Below are 15387 nucleotides of genomic sequence, written 5' to 3'. Positions count from 1 at the left end.
ATTGATTCTGATAAAATATTAGAGCGTTATGTAGATTGCTCCCATGCAACTAATCATTAATCTTGTTTTAAAACATTATGATATAGTAGAACAATCTATTTATACAAAAAATTCTAAAATTTGATAAAAAATAACAATTTCAAAAAGAAATGGAAATATTTTATATATAATAAACATATAAATTAAATAATAGCTACCTGGATAGTGTTATCTCTAACTTTGACCTCTTTTGTCTTCATTTGACCGAAATCAAGTTCGCATTTCTCAATAAACTCTTTCTGAAGATAAGCTTTTCCATCTTCAAGTTCTATACAGTTTACCAAGTACTCAGCATCATGGAAAGGTCTTCCCAGTACTCTACTTTTCTCTATTGTCTGTCTATTTGGCTGCAAAATGTGTATTTTATCTCCCAAACAAACAGCGAATCTTCCTGTCGGACATTTCTCTCTCATTTTCGTTACAAACTGGTAAATCTGGAGAGCTTTCTCTTTATCATTCAATGACATTGTATAAATCAAAGAACTAAATCTTCCGTCAGCCAAAATCAAGTCATTGATAGATTTCGATTCATTGTTAATTAAATCGTAATCATTTTTAGAAACGCCTTTAAAGAACATCAAAACAGCGTTTTCTACCAAAGGAGGTCTTTCTATTTTAGAGTTTTCTCTCAACAAATTAATGATATCTGTTCTTGACGAGATGATATCTCCTGACTCATCTTTCATGAAGAACTCTGTTGGTGTAGAGAAATAAGCCATGAAAGGTGAAGTTCCTCTTCCGTAAATTACATTTGTTGGAGTTCTATCTGCGAAGAAATGTTCCAAAGCTGTAGAACTCACACCGCAATTGACCAATATCTCTTTTAGATTGTCAATTGACTTTGGTTTTACACCTAATATCTTCACAGCGCAACCAATTGTTTCTGTAACTTCTCCATTCTGATTAAATCTCAATACTCCAAATAAATCATAAGAAGCAGTATCATTCCATAATTCTTTGACGTATTCTTTAACATCATTTGAATCTATTCTATCTCCTGTTATTAGTTTGGTGAAGATATAATTAGATCTTCCAATATGAACAGGAATAGCAAACAACAAATGTGAACTTTCCCAAAAAGTTCTCATCAACAATTTCAGTCTTTTCATGAATATATAAAAAGCAAATGAAGCAATATATGACATAATCAACATCATTATTCTCGACCATGAATCATCAGAACATTCAGAAACAATAGGAATCAATGGATGAACTTTTGCTCTCTCAAAGAAATGATGTGCGCATCTGACATCGTAAACATGTGGACATTTGTCCATCATGTTGTTGCAAAGCCTTGATTCCAATAGCATGTGTTCGTAATATGCCATGAAAGGTATTGTGATGTTCAATGGGTCGTCAGGAAGATTCTGTGATGTAATTGTGTCCTTTGCAATTGTTAATCTCTGAATTGACAATGCAATTGGAAGTAAAACCATTGCTAATGCAATTAACATAGAACTGACAAGTTTAAACACGGATTGTGGTTTGGGAGGTGCTAATGCAGGGTCTTTCGAGGAAAGAATGGTGTCGTATTGCTTCTCTAGCATTTTACGAACTGGATATTGTAAAGTACTGAAAACTAAAAACATGTCATTTTTCAGTTTGTAAAATATCCATCTCATGCAGAGATACATGACAAAGAAGGTCAGGCAGACAACAAGGAAGTGGATCTTCTGCGAATAGATGTGTTTGATGAAAACATTCGATGTTCCGTAGGCAATTCGATCGTGGATACGATTAAATATGATAATACTTAGGTTAATGAGGGTAGTTCGGAGGTTGATGAGTTGCTCTGTTGTATACTGGTACGAATTGTTGTAGTTTGTGAACGTAATATGGACTAATTGACGGAATTCTTGGAAACAGTCCATAAATGTGTAATTGTTAATAACAATATCACTGGTATTGACAAAATCTTTCAGTTTATCAACAGTATATATGATACGAGTGAAGTTTTTCTGTAATAATCGAAAATGTTCGATAATGAACGGACAAATTCGATAATTTTTGTCTTTCTTGGCTTGTTGGAGAACGAAATAGTTGTAAGTGAGCTTCTCAGTTGTATCAATGAAGATGCGGAAGTTATATGAAGAATCATAAGCTAATCTGTACTCATCTGCCATAACCCAGGCTTCTTTGAACATTGCATGATCAAATATGAGGCATCCGATAAACAATAAAATAATTATGACATGGAAAATTCTGAAAATTTGGTACCAGTTTGTAATTAAGGGGGTGTTCGGTAATAACTGGTTCCTTTCAGCGGTACAAATATTAGCATATAAATTCATGTAAGGAGACTTGAAATCTATATTTGGTTTTCTCTTAACGAGATCTCCTGAGTGGTCTCTTACACTTAAGAAGGTCAAAACATTTGTACTTGGCTGTGGTTTCATAATTAAATCATTATTCACAGGAGCAGAGAAATAAGGACGCTGGTTACTGTTCAATGTACTTGTTACATACTTCTGCTTCTCATTGAAGAGTTGGAGACCTTCACAATAAGCATCATTTGCTTTTCTGAAGTTTTTCTTCAAATCTGCATAATAAATTGATTTAGCAAAGTATACATTGTGATTAAATTGATATAACGTTGACATTTTCTTTATATGCTTTGAGGCCAATTGTAAAACTTCGTTGACACTTTTTAGATCGTTGTAAAGTGTATCTGCGGATTTCGGAGCGTGTGACCATAGGATTTTAGTTGCGAGACCGAATTGTGAGATGATTTCAATGAATGTCTTCATATCGTTTTTGATTAGAGGTGAAGACTCTTCTGAAGTTTGCATATAGCAATATACGGCTTCAAAGAGCATTAATTGAGTTGTGAACTCTAATTTTTCTACTGATAGAAGGTGTAAGAAATATTTGTACGTTGTATTGTCAACTCCCCAGACATTTGAATAAAAATAAATTGCATAACGAAGCATCCACTCAGAATTGGGGAATCTGGACATAACGTAACCCAGGAATTCTTGCTTTGTGAATAGAGCTGAGTTAAATCCAATTCCAAGCTTAATTAAAATTCTGAAGTCAAATTCTGTTTTTATGTGCTTCAAAATGGACTCAAAGTACTCGAATGTTGGTGAGTGGACAGACTCGAGCGATTCGATGATTCCCATGTAGAATTTCGTGCGAAGATAACACAAAAAGTAAGCTGTCATGAAAATTAAGACCAAAGCGATCGGAAGTAAGCCGATAAGTGTTGATATGTGAGGGAGATATCCATTGATCATTGCTAAGCAAACTAAAGCAAAAGCTAAGTTTAATAACAGTTTCATGACAGCGAATTCGTTACCGAGCCGCGAAATTGCTGGTAATGATTTAAGCTGGAAGTAAATAAAGTAAAGACTAATAAGAACTATGAAGCCCAAAACAATACATTGGAATGAATGTTGTAATTTTGAAAGAGAGAAGAAAGATACGACTGTAAAGAAATAGTAAAGAACAATGTTAATTGATCCGCTATCAAACCATTGAGTATATTGTGGGTTTGGCAAAATAATTGAAGATCCAAAAATTGCAACCAAGAGAATGTTAATTATAAAGTATGGCACGAACGCTAAAAATGTTGAAATGCAGATAAATATGTGCGGAAGTGAATTTTCTGGTGGATTTAAGATAATTTGGATGCAATGCATTATAATTGCGCTTGATATTGGTAAAAATACTGAATGAAAATTCGGTGTCATGATGTAATTAAGGCTTTTGGCTATTTCTGGCTTGTTAAAAGCCCGTATGATCACAAAATCATTTACCAAATAGAAAATGAAGCAAAAAACTAGCATTGATGTGTTTGTGAATAGAGAGTCTGTCATAAAACTGAGAATTGTATCTTTTTCGAAAATATCATAAGGATTGATATGATGTTTTGCAGATCTGGATGAAAATGCTGATATAAAATACATTGGTGGAATTGAGTAGGACAAGATATTGAGCACCAATGTAAAAGTTGCAAAAATTTTTTGTTTATAATTTGTTGTTGCTGATTTCAAGACAGATCCAAGCAAAAGAACCTTCCATTTAAAGCTATAGATGAGGTTGGAATCATAAGAGAATAAGGATATTTTCTCAAATGGATCCTCCATCTATCTTTAATAATCAGTGTAAATTTACGATTTGTAAAATCAAGGATTGAATAAGTTTTCAATTTTATTAATTTTGATTTTGATATCCTTATGTAAATTTACAAAAATTTTAAAATAATGAGATTCAATGTAACCGCCATTTTTAAAAAATTGAAATGAAATAATAGAGGTAGGGCAACGATAGGTCAAAAAGGCTTCTCTGATAGATTTCCTTGCCTTTTGGATATGCTATAATATATAGCCTAGCATGATAGGATATGATGTCAAAAGTTCGAACATAACTTAGGATCTTGAGAAAAATGAAAAACAAAAATTACATAAAAAAAGAAAAATTTTATCTAATTTGTTTTTTTGGACCGAATAAGTAATTTTATTGAATTTCAATACGACACATAGATTTTATTATTAGTAATAAATATAATGGTTTACTATTAACAAGGAACCTAAACTAATGAAAATTTGATTTCAAATATTGTATATGATTATCATAGATTACCAAAATATATTGCTATTTATGAGGATATAATATTGATTATTAGTAAATCGTATAAATTTAATAAATATACCATGAATATTGAATGAATTTCTTGATTCATAGGGGTAAAACGCGCTTTTATATGATTTAGACAGAGAATTTATGAGATGTAAATAACACAATAAATGTTTATATTGAATATTTTCTAAAAATAAATCGAAATTATAAAAAACAATACATTTATTCATTGAAACTACTTGGACAAATATGAAACAAGCATTCAGGCAATACTTTTGAGACTTCAACGCATCTGATAATTTTTATATAACTTCACCTCTTATGCTTAGAGTGGAGGTATTGAGATCGTATAAGTATAGATGAGCTCACATTCAGATATGATGTGTGAACTTCTGTTTTCACTGCAATTTTGAATCAGAATAAACTCAAAACAAGAATAAAATGATATACTCACTCTCTAAATGTGTTCGAGATTTAAAGTTGTATGAATAAAACGATTCATCTTTCGAAGCCTCCCATTTAATGAGAGACTTCGAAAGATGAATGTATTCATGTAGATGAAATACTATATATGACCATGTGTGATACTAAAGATATCAAAATGTTCATTTTTAAGTGCAATAGAAGGGTTATCTCTCGTAAAATCTCAATTTAAGGAAGATTTAGAAAGAACTCCTTTCCTAAGTAGATAGTGTGTGGTTTCTGTCTTTTGGTTGATCAGGAACTATGAAATTAAGTCGGACAGAAAGAAGTTCTTTCCAAAACAGACTCCAAATGAGTTGTTCGAAAAGAACTTCCTTCTGTATATGGATAATTGTAGTTACCGCACTGAAGTATGTGATTGTGATGATGGAGTTCTCGATAAATCTAAAATCGGATTAAGATTAATTGAAAACTCAAGTAATTCTTTGAAATCTTGTGTTGTCTGGCACTATAATAACCAAAGAATGAGAATATTATGTTGAATGATGAGTACGTGTGCTCGGCATTCGCCGAGCGAATTGAGTTTAACGTACTATGAAAAGTGACAAATTTGGGCTTTTTTTCCTAGGGTTATGATCTCTTCCTTTCTGCTCAATACGACAGAAATGAAAGAATGAATTTGTACTCCCTAATTGATTACTACAATCTGTATCTATCTTTAACATAGAATTAGCTGCATTGTGATTTATACTCCAGAATTATTCAATTTAAGATCAACCTCGTAAATTTTAATCATATTGCACCAATACTCCTACGTTGAGATAAGAACATGATTATACATACCAAAGCCCCATATTAAAAATCAAAATTTAGCACCTCCATTATGCAACCACATTATTCGTCGCAAATAAGTATATTTACGCATATTATGATGCATATTCACACAACTCGTATACATGAAAAGTTATTAAAATCAGACAAAATTATTGCAATAAGGAAAAAAAAACAACTTTATTATATATGTTAGTAATGAATTACAAATATTTACAAAGAATGCTCAATACTTCATATAATCTTCGAATATTTCTTATAAAGTTAATACATTTTGACTCGAACATGATAAAAAAAGCCGACACGCTGATTACTACATTTATGAAAATATAGTACGTTTCCATTCATCTGTGTTTACTTGTTTTTGTTGGAATAAAATCATTTTTTTTTTTCTTCATGAAATAAATTTTGCTGCGAAAGCAATATCTCTAACAATAATTAATACATTACGTCAACTCTGGAATGAGTATTTATCAAATATGATATCAAAATCAAAAATTAGTTGTTTTTTATGAGTAAAAACGATGTAAATTGATTATTTGACTAATTATCAAATACTTTGATTTTCCAAATTTTTTTCGAAATTGATTTTTTCATGTGAAATTCAAATTGTTTAATTTCATTTTTGAAATTTTGAATTTTTTTTGGAATTTTGAGTTGATCAATTCAGCAGAATTGATAATGCTATTGCTTTAGGGCATACCACAAGGTGATGAATAAAAGGTGAACATTAACAAATTATTTTAAATCACAAATATCATCCTCATCAACTTTAATTCTAAAAAGAACTGTACTGAATTATGAAAATGCATGATTTACATTATTAAAATCTTTGAATGAAAATAGTACAAGATAAGTTTTTATTCATTTTTAATTAGATTTAAACGAAAAACTACTCCATATTAAAATTTAAGTCGAGAAATCGTATTTTGTTCTTATTTGTTAGCATTTTGTAGACATTCTAATCTTGAATTAATTTGTTACATGATATTATTAACAAATTTAACTGAAAAAATATGTTAATATGGAATAAACCATGATTATATAAGCTATCAATGCTATATATACATATGTAAAAGATTCATATTAACTCAATTAACAAAAATGATAGATTTTCATAAAGGTTCAATCTAGGTTCGTTAGAAAATTTTGATTTTTATATAGAAGACATAGTTTCATATACATAATTAAATTTTCAAACAAATTTGATCATACCATTTATTAAGCAGGATAGTATATTAATTACTATCAGTATAAAAATATAAAAATGATTATATTTAATTATTGCATAATTTAGTCAAAGAGTTATAAGCATCAAGTGATCGTTATCACCTTCAATGCACGTATACTTTATTGATTCATAGATATTTAATCTATGTTTGACATGTTGTTGTCGTCATTCGTTTTGTTCCCATTCTTCCTAAGTTAGAATTAGAGAATACACCATCCACATCATCTAATTTGGTCCTCAGCGATAGATTGGTTCATTTTGGAGGAGTCCCATCAGACAGTTTTCGAGCACCAAATATCAAATTTTAATGTATACAAATCTTTAGTGATTTATCTCTTTTATGATGAGTAAAAGGTTTCTGCTCGTCAACATTTGATTTCCGACATATATGATTTCTAATTGCAATTATTTACTTTCTTTTTATAATCTAACTCTGTGACTCATACCATAAATTAATTATTGGAAAGTGTCAATATGTTTGGCACAACGCATGGCGGAAGATACCAAACCATGCAGGGAATATGATACGTTTAAGATCTCCGAAGTTTTTTTCCAAAAATTTTCTATCGTTGCCCTACCTCTGAAATAATTCTTTGATATGAAAAAATGACAAAATGGTTTCCACATCTCCATATAATTTGCCAAATATTTCAGAATCGCCTTTAAAGTGGAAAATAATAATGAAAATCAAATGTCACAAAGTAAATTGAACATATCTACAGGACAAGGGCCTTACCATATCATATACATAGGCCAATAGGTCTAATATATGCGGTGCTAAATCTGGATATCAGTTGAAATAAAGCAATAATTTTATTGATTCATCGTATTTAACTAATTTTAATAGGATGATGTATTATATTGTCGATGGGTGGTTTGTGTTTTATTAAAAAATGTCCAAATCTATAAAAAAAATTACATACAATTTTTATTACATAACTGAAGGAGCAAGAATAGAATCGCACTCTACATATGAGAAGCCAGGAACAACAGCTTCATCTCCTATGATTGGAGCAACAAAGGAATCTGCCTTTGTTTCGTTTGTAAATTCTGCATCGAAGTATTTAACATTTGTTGGGTCTTCGATCTGAGGTACATAATATGGCTGGATCTTTTTGGCCAAAACATCATCAAAGTTAATATTTCCAAAGAATTGGTGTTCTTTGACTTCCTTGAAGCCAAATCTTTGTTTTGGCTCCTTGTTTAAGAGTCCCATGATGAAAGACTTCTCAACTTCGGAAGCATATTCTGGGAACTTTGGAGAATCGTTGACAATCTTACGATATGTCTTATCTCTGTTCTGGCTATGGAATGGTGTTCTGTGGTACATAAGTTCGAAGGCCAAAATGCCAAGAGCCCACCAATCTACGCTTTTATCGTAGTTTAAGCCACGAACAACCTCTGGAGCGATGTAATCTGGTGTTCCACAAAATGTTGAAGTTGTGTCTTCAACAGTGATATCCTTTGCAAGGCCAAAGTCGGTTAACTTGATATAGCCATCCTGGCCGATCATGATGTTTTCGGGCTTCATGTCTCGATAGATGACTCCGATGCTATGGAGATGGTTCAAAACGAGGGCAACTTGGGCGAGAACGAGCTTATATTCCTCTTCGTGAAGGAAACCATCACGTTTAATGTGGGCGAATAACTCACCTCCTGGTACATACTCTAATCCCAAATAGAATTTGGAAGATGACTGAAAAGCAAATTTCAATTGAACAATGAAAGGATGATCAGCCTTGATCATGATATTTCTTTCATTTAGAACGGTTTTAATTTCTTTTTGTTCAATGAGCTTTGATTTTCTAATTGATTTGATAGCAAATAATTCACCATCGGCTTTTGACTTGACTAAACGTACTTTTCCGTAATAACCTTGACCGATGACACTAATTACTTCGAAATAGTCCATATTCAAGTCCGGATTCCAGAATGTAGCGCCTCTTAAGAGTAATACCCATTGCATCATTTCTTGTGTTGACTTTGCTTCAAGAAGAGCTGTCTCACCGTTTGTATCTTCGAGGAAGAAGCGTGGTTTCTTCTGATCTGAGACTATCTGAATCTTTGCATTCGGATTAATTTCAATTGTTTGTTCAGAATTGTTGATTTTCTCGGATTTTGAAATGACTAACTGAGTGCCAATTAACTTGCAATAACGTTGGCTCCAAATGCCTAAGAGACCTCTCTTCGAAAGCCAGCCGCCAGTGGTAGATAGGTTATTCATATTTTGTTTCGAAAAAAATAAAATTCAATGATTGAATGGTTTCAAATTGAGAGTGAATTTTTGAGAAGGGTAAACATTTTAAATGTGCGAGAGAATTTATATAAATATATACTTTTGGCTCTGACGGGGTAGACAAAAGCTAACGGGTAATATTAAAGATATTTCATTTGATGTGATCATGGTTTATCGATAAATTTCAGACTCAAATAAATTTTTTCCCCTCATCGTTTTTTAGTAAGCTACTTTAGGGTCACCCTAATTTTATGATATCCACGATGCCACCTCAGAAGATATTTCAAAAATCATAAATTGAGTTCCTTAATGACATACTATACAAATTTCGTAATTCCAAGTTCTGTTAAAATTGCTGATTACTGATGTCTATAATATGTATGCATCCTAAGCGGACTTTTTCAACTGTTTCGGGCTATACACTCTCGTAAATAAAATTTTCGATTCAGTGCAGCGGGAAATTTTCTATTTCACTAGTTGGATTCGCATTGTTTGTGTATGTAGTAAGATTCAGATATAATTTGCGACTTGTCAGTTGAATCTTGGGAAATGTCATCCGTAAAAAAGGACATTGTATCTCTTTTTAATTGCGTATTTATAGAGTATATTGGATATAATTAACAATTGTTGATGTTAATCCTTCAGAATATCATTTATCAGTTATAAATTTTGATCAAAATTCTGAGAAAGATGATGAAAATACTACCGGAAGGGTGCAAACTCAGCTAAATGGTAAAAACAATAGAATGATTATTCCAAAAATACAATACATCTTTATTTATAATCGGAAATATCATCAGAAAGAATATTTTTGATTTTAGATTTCTGATCCTCTGTTAAATTATGTGGGAACTCATATGTGACGGTCAGAATCAAATTTCCGCGGGATTTTGGACTATTTTGATAAGGGAATCCTTTTCCAGGAATTGTTATTTGCTGGCCTTCCTTAACATCTTGGAGCGTCAATTGGATGGTTTGTCCATCAAGATTCTTAAATGGATACGTCTGTTTGGTGAATGCGCTGGCTAAAGGTACAGTAATGTTACTATAAAGGTCGTATTCGACTAATTTGAAGTTTTTATTGGGTTTTGGTTTCAGAAGAAAGATTACATCTGTAGCTCCACGGTATTTCTCTGAATCGGTAACGTTTTTAGCAAAAATGCGAGAATTTGGTCGTGTACCTTTAGGAATAGATAAAGTATAGTGCTGATATTGTGATACCCAAGGAGAACTTTGACATTTTTTACACGTTTTTGCTTTTTGACTGCAAACGCAAGGGACTGATTGAAATATATGGAAGTTCTTTCGTTTTCCAGTCATAAAATCTTGCAACTCGAGGTAAAGTGGAAAGTTAATAATTCCTCCAAAATCTTTCACTTGAAATGCTTTATTTGAATCAAAGTAGTTGAGAGCCATGATTTCTTGATCGCTTCGGTATGCTATTATTGAAAAGTTATCATGCTCGAAAGCTTCATTTCCTATTTGGTCAAAAATAGATCTACTTGCTTCATTTTTTAATATACTATATGCCCTTTCGATATCATTCCATTGATCAATCATTTTTTGTGATGGGTTTTTCTGTAATTTTCTAAAATTAATAAATCTTTTGTAAGATCTTTCAATTTCTTTTGAAGTTGCATATTTCTTTAGGCCAAGTGCAAAATACGGATCAAATTCCGACGAATTACTCTCATATCCTGCAGGAAGGCGAAAGGAAAAAAGAAAAAGATTCATGATTAATTACAAAAGTGACAATCAAAAAATGAGAAATTGGAAAACGAAAGAAAGCTTTTTTAAAGTTAATCAGTTCATTAAAATGATTCTTGTAGATTTTGATGGCGAAAATTTGATAAATATCTAAATAATTCAGCAAAGTGCAGATCAATTTTTTGAGTGAAGTCAAAAATATTTCAAATGAAGATGAGTAAAAGACTATGTGTTTTGTGAGAATAATTAAAAATGTATTCAACTAGCTTTTATTTATTAATTTTAATTTCCGAACTGAAGAAAATGCACTAAATACAATGAACTACCTAATGTTTCTATTCCAATTCTAGTAGAATTAAGTGTGCTATGATACTTTTTCCCAAATAATAAGAAAAAAGAAATTCATTATAAGAAATTAGATTTCCTGAATAAATAATAAATTAAAAATTATAAAAACCAAGTCTGGTGAAATATTTATTAAGTAACTAAAATAACTTATGCTGGGAAGATACCCTCAACATGACCGTCTTCCTCATCAAATTCATCAGCAAATGGATCATCCGCACCGTTTTCATCATAAATTGGGTTATCGCCCTCATTAGCAGCACCGTTTCCATCGGCTTCAACGAACTCTCCGTTCTCTTCGTCGAAAACGAAGTCCTTTGGTTTCTTAATAGCCTCATGGATGAGAACTGCTGCTGCAGCGCAAGCGACTGCTGCAACACCACCAGCAGCGCAACCGATGATGAGCATCTTCTTCTTATCGGTCTTAGACTTTTGAGAGCTTCCTTCCTTAGCAGCATCGCCATCTCCGCCCCATGGAGCCTCTTCAGAAGCTGATGGAACTGGGGCTGGGCCTGCTGTTTGATCTGGTGTTGGCTTTGGTGTTGGGATTTCAGATGTCTTGATGATAATTGTTGTTGTTGTGATGGTGCAAGATTCGTAAAGATCATCGTTGATATCAGCGACACTTGTGCATGTGATTGTTGGGATTTCTGAATCAGCAGAGGGACCGCTGTAGCTGGAATCAACGATATCTTCGTACTCATCGCCTGGTGTTGGTGTTGGATCAATTGGTGTTGGGTTTGTAGTTGTGTGTCTGATGACATTGAACCTGTAATGCAAGTCAGCAGAGTTAGCGTTTCTGCTATCAATAGCGAAGATGATTAAGCTATGCTCACCAAATGGCAAATGATCTGGAATTACGTATTCGAGTTCGAAATCAACCCAGTCACGATTGGCATCGTTTGTGTTGAATGAGTAGTAGTTTTCAGCTGGTGTTGTTGGATCGTTTTCTGGCTTCTTGTAGTAGATGGTAACTACTTGGTTTGCATCGACATCACGGACTTTACCAGAAATTGTGATTGTATCACCTCTATACTTGTTTTCTATGGATGTTTGAGGTGTTGTGAACTGGATTTCTGGTGTATGCAACTGCGTGTACTTGAATGGTGAGCTGATGATTGTGGACTTGACACCGAATTCATCTTCAGCCCAAATGTAGATGACGTGGTCACCGAAGTTGATATAGCTTTCTTGGATTGGGAAGGACTTACGGAATGTCTTTTCTTGTCTGTTGCACTCGATAAGTGTTACATCAGTGTTCCAGTTGTAACCATCATCGACCTTGTACTTGAGGGTGGCCTTTGTATCATCCCAGATACGGCCTTCAACGACGACGATACCACCTGTGAAGTACTCATCATTTGGTCTTGTTGTGAATGAAACTCTTGGTGCTTGGTTGACAAGAAGGTTCTTCTCGAAAACGTTAGATGTCAATTCGAATGAGTCAATGGCGTAAACCTTTAATGGATATCTAGCGACTTCAGAACCGAGTTGAACTTTGAAGCTGAACTGACCATTAGAAATGCCACCATTAACCTTATCAGTTTCAAATCTTTTAAGGAATTGTCTTGGGCCATTGTTGAACTCGTAGTAGACATCAACTGTTTCGTTAGCATCAACATCATTAACAACACCGTTAACAGTAATTTCAGTATTTGGATCATAGTTTTCTTGGAAATTAGTTTCGATATTTATTAATGATGGATTTCTAAGATCAGCGCCAACACCCATTAATGTTGAGAAAACAAGTGTTTCATTTGGATAAATATCACGGCGGGTCCAGCTGATAGAGAATACGGAGTCAGTATTGACAAGTGGCTCGTCACTTTCCAATTGATAAAAGTAGTGATAGCCAATACCATACATTCCATACCAGAATTGATCATAATCAGAAACTTTGTAACCACCCTTGGCAAGCAACGTTAAGGTAATGTTGGTGTATTTGTCGTACATTGTTAAGCCACGACGATTGCCATACCATGTGCATTTTGCGTGGTCGTTATTTTTAATCATAATATCTGCATAAGATGAAACGTTGATTGTGTGAGGAACTGTATCTTTGTTGGTAAGAAGGAAGGAAACAAGAAGATACTTATCACCGAGTGGAACCTTTTCAACTTTGATATCAGAATAAATATTCCTATAGTTTGCTTTACCATGTCTAGTTCCGGGCATTTTAATTAGGGTGGGATCATTATCAACAGTAAATACGGGCTTCCATCCACCAAAGCTATAGGTTGTCATGACCCAAGAGGTACCGCCTGTATCTGCTCTCTCATTGTATTTGATATCAAAGGCGGAATAAGTGGTGTCCTTCCAATAGGCATAAAGGTATTTAGTATGTGTGATTTCTGTTTCACTAAAAGCAAAAGTAACTAGATAGGATAACATGTTGGATAACCTTTTAAATTTATGAGATGATTTAGAGGCTCTGAATTTTGATTATAATTGAATGATATCTCAAATATTTGTGAAAGATTGGTTTCGGTTAAACAACGAATTTTGCAATACTTGTTAAATCGGTCCAAATATCTAGTACTATGATATATGTGTCAAAACAAATAGGTTAACGTTTAATTTAAATTTTTGAAATTATATTTGTTATGTATAATGGATTAATTGTTACGATTTTTTTTTATAAGTTATAAATTTGAAATTATTCAAAAAAAATTGAAATACATTGAAATATAAATATCATAATTTAACTATATAGCCAATTCACATAATATTTTAACTATAAAATTTTGGATTTTGTCAGATGTTTAACCGTTTTTTTCATGTTCAAAAGCAGATATATTTTTTCTTTAATTTAAGGATGTCAATTCGGAAAATTGTTTTCATTTTAGGAGAATATAATTTTCCTTTTAGAAAATTTAAAAAGTGAGACGCGCAGGATTCGAACTTTTTTAAAAGTTGATTTAAATATATTCTAGTGTGAATTCTAAGGATAATATCATATTTAAAATAAGAATATACTAGTTTAGGTGGTATAATTTTTTCGATAAATTTGAGAGTATGTACGTTTAGGGCATCAAAAGTGTCAATTCGCTCAGCGAAAGCTGAGCTAGCTTCGTTCTCGAAAAAATAGGGAAGGAGTGAAAGAGAGTGATACAGATGTTGACACATTCATATCATTTCAACAAATTTTGATCAAATTGAAATTCAATGAAATTCAATTCACTTCATATCCTTCAGTCAGTACATTGACATCCTTCTACATCACAATGATAACTCGTGCATCAATAGTTCTACAACTAACTCAGAAAAAACAAGATTTTTCCTTCCAGCTTACAGCTTTTAAAAAGTTTCGATGATAAAAATCACTCTACTCTTGTTTATCGATATGTTGTGATAGTAGGTAAACGTATTCTTATCGATATTAATAAAAATATTTTTACGAAAATCTGAACCAATTACAGAGTTATTCATAAAGTTTATGATAACTGTAATTACTTCATCTTTGTTTTATATTTGAATAAACAATTTAATTTGCATAATTTTTTTTAGTTGAAAGACAGGAAACTTAGTTGAGTTTGTATTATTTTTATCGTTCAATTCATTGTATCAGTGAGTGATCCAGATATTTAAGATATTTACAAAAAATTTATTAATTTGATTAACAAATTTTAATCAAAATAGCAAAAATCTATTTGATAGCTGTAAGCAAACAATAATTTTTATTTCAAGCAAAATCAATTATTTTCATCTAAACGTATAAAATTGTCAATTTTATGAGAATAAATTTAAAATCTCATGAAATATAAAGGAGAGTAATATTTTTCAATTTTCTTTTTTTCTTTGTCTCAAATATTTTCTGTTGGGAATTTTCTTGTTATCAAAAAATAATTTTAATATTTGTTTATTTCATTACATACAATAAAATTTTAAAAACTCTATTTGTTCACAAGAAAATTTTTTCCCTTCATATGAAGAAACATTTTGTTCTCCATTTGATACTGAGTCTAAATCTCGATTTTTGATTTTTCTTCTTTCC

General features: G+C 32.1%; 4 protein-coding genes across 4 annotated transcripts, besides 1 other annotated feature; all 4 read right to left on the bottom strand.

Moving 5' to 3' along the window:
• Nucleotides 1–152: 152 nt before the first annotated feature.
• Nucleotides 153–4147, bottom strand: TVAGG3_0858750 (uncharacterized protein; the record flags this gene model as incomplete). Its single annotated transcript, XM_001319825.1, has 1 exon — nucleotides 183–4127. One exon carries the CDS (start codon nucleotides 4125–4127, stop codon nucleotides 183–185), a length of 3945 nt encoding a protein of 1314 aa, XP_001319860.1.
• A 1441-nt stretch (nucleotides 4148–5588) lies between these two features.
• Nucleotides 5589–5636: a mobile genetic element.
• Nucleotides 5637–8009: 2373 nt separating this feature from the next.
• On the bottom strand, nucleotides 8010–9338 carry TVAGG3_0858730 (protein serine/threonine kinase protein; the record flags this gene model as incomplete). Its single annotated transcript, XM_001319826.2, has 1 exon — nucleotides 8037–9329. One exon carries the CDS (start codon nucleotides 9327–9329, stop codon nucleotides 8037–8039), a length of 1293 nt encoding a protein of 430 aa, XP_001319861.1.
• A 718-nt stretch (nucleotides 9339–10056) lies between these two features.
• Nucleotides 10057–11313, bottom strand: TVAGG3_0858720 (protein folding; the record flags this gene model as incomplete). Its single annotated transcript, XM_001319827.1, has 1 exon — nucleotides 10116–10901. One exon carries the CDS (start codon nucleotides 10899–10901, stop codon nucleotides 10116–10118), a length of 786 nt encoding a protein of 261 aa, XP_001319862.1.
• A 207-nt stretch (nucleotides 11314–11520) lies between these two features.
• TVAGG3_0858710 (ribonuclease H protein family) lies at nucleotides 11521–13834 on the bottom strand (the record flags this gene model as incomplete). Its single annotated transcript, XM_001319828.2, has 1 exon — nucleotides 11544–13784. One exon carries the CDS (start codon nucleotides 13782–13784, stop codon nucleotides 11544–11546), a length of 2241 nt encoding a protein of 746 aa, XP_001319863.2.
• Nucleotides 13835–15387: the final 1553 nt, after the last annotated feature.

Source organism: Trichomonas vaginalis, chromosome VI, assembly GCF_026262505.1.
Source record: "Trichomonas vaginalis G3 chromosome VI, whole genome shotgun sequence".
In the NCBI taxonomy this organism is placed as follows: domain Eukaryota; phylum Parabasalia; order Trichomonadida; family Trichomonadidae; genus Trichomonas; species Trichomonas vaginalis.
This window is presented reverse-complemented; position numbering and strand designations above follow the sequence as displayed.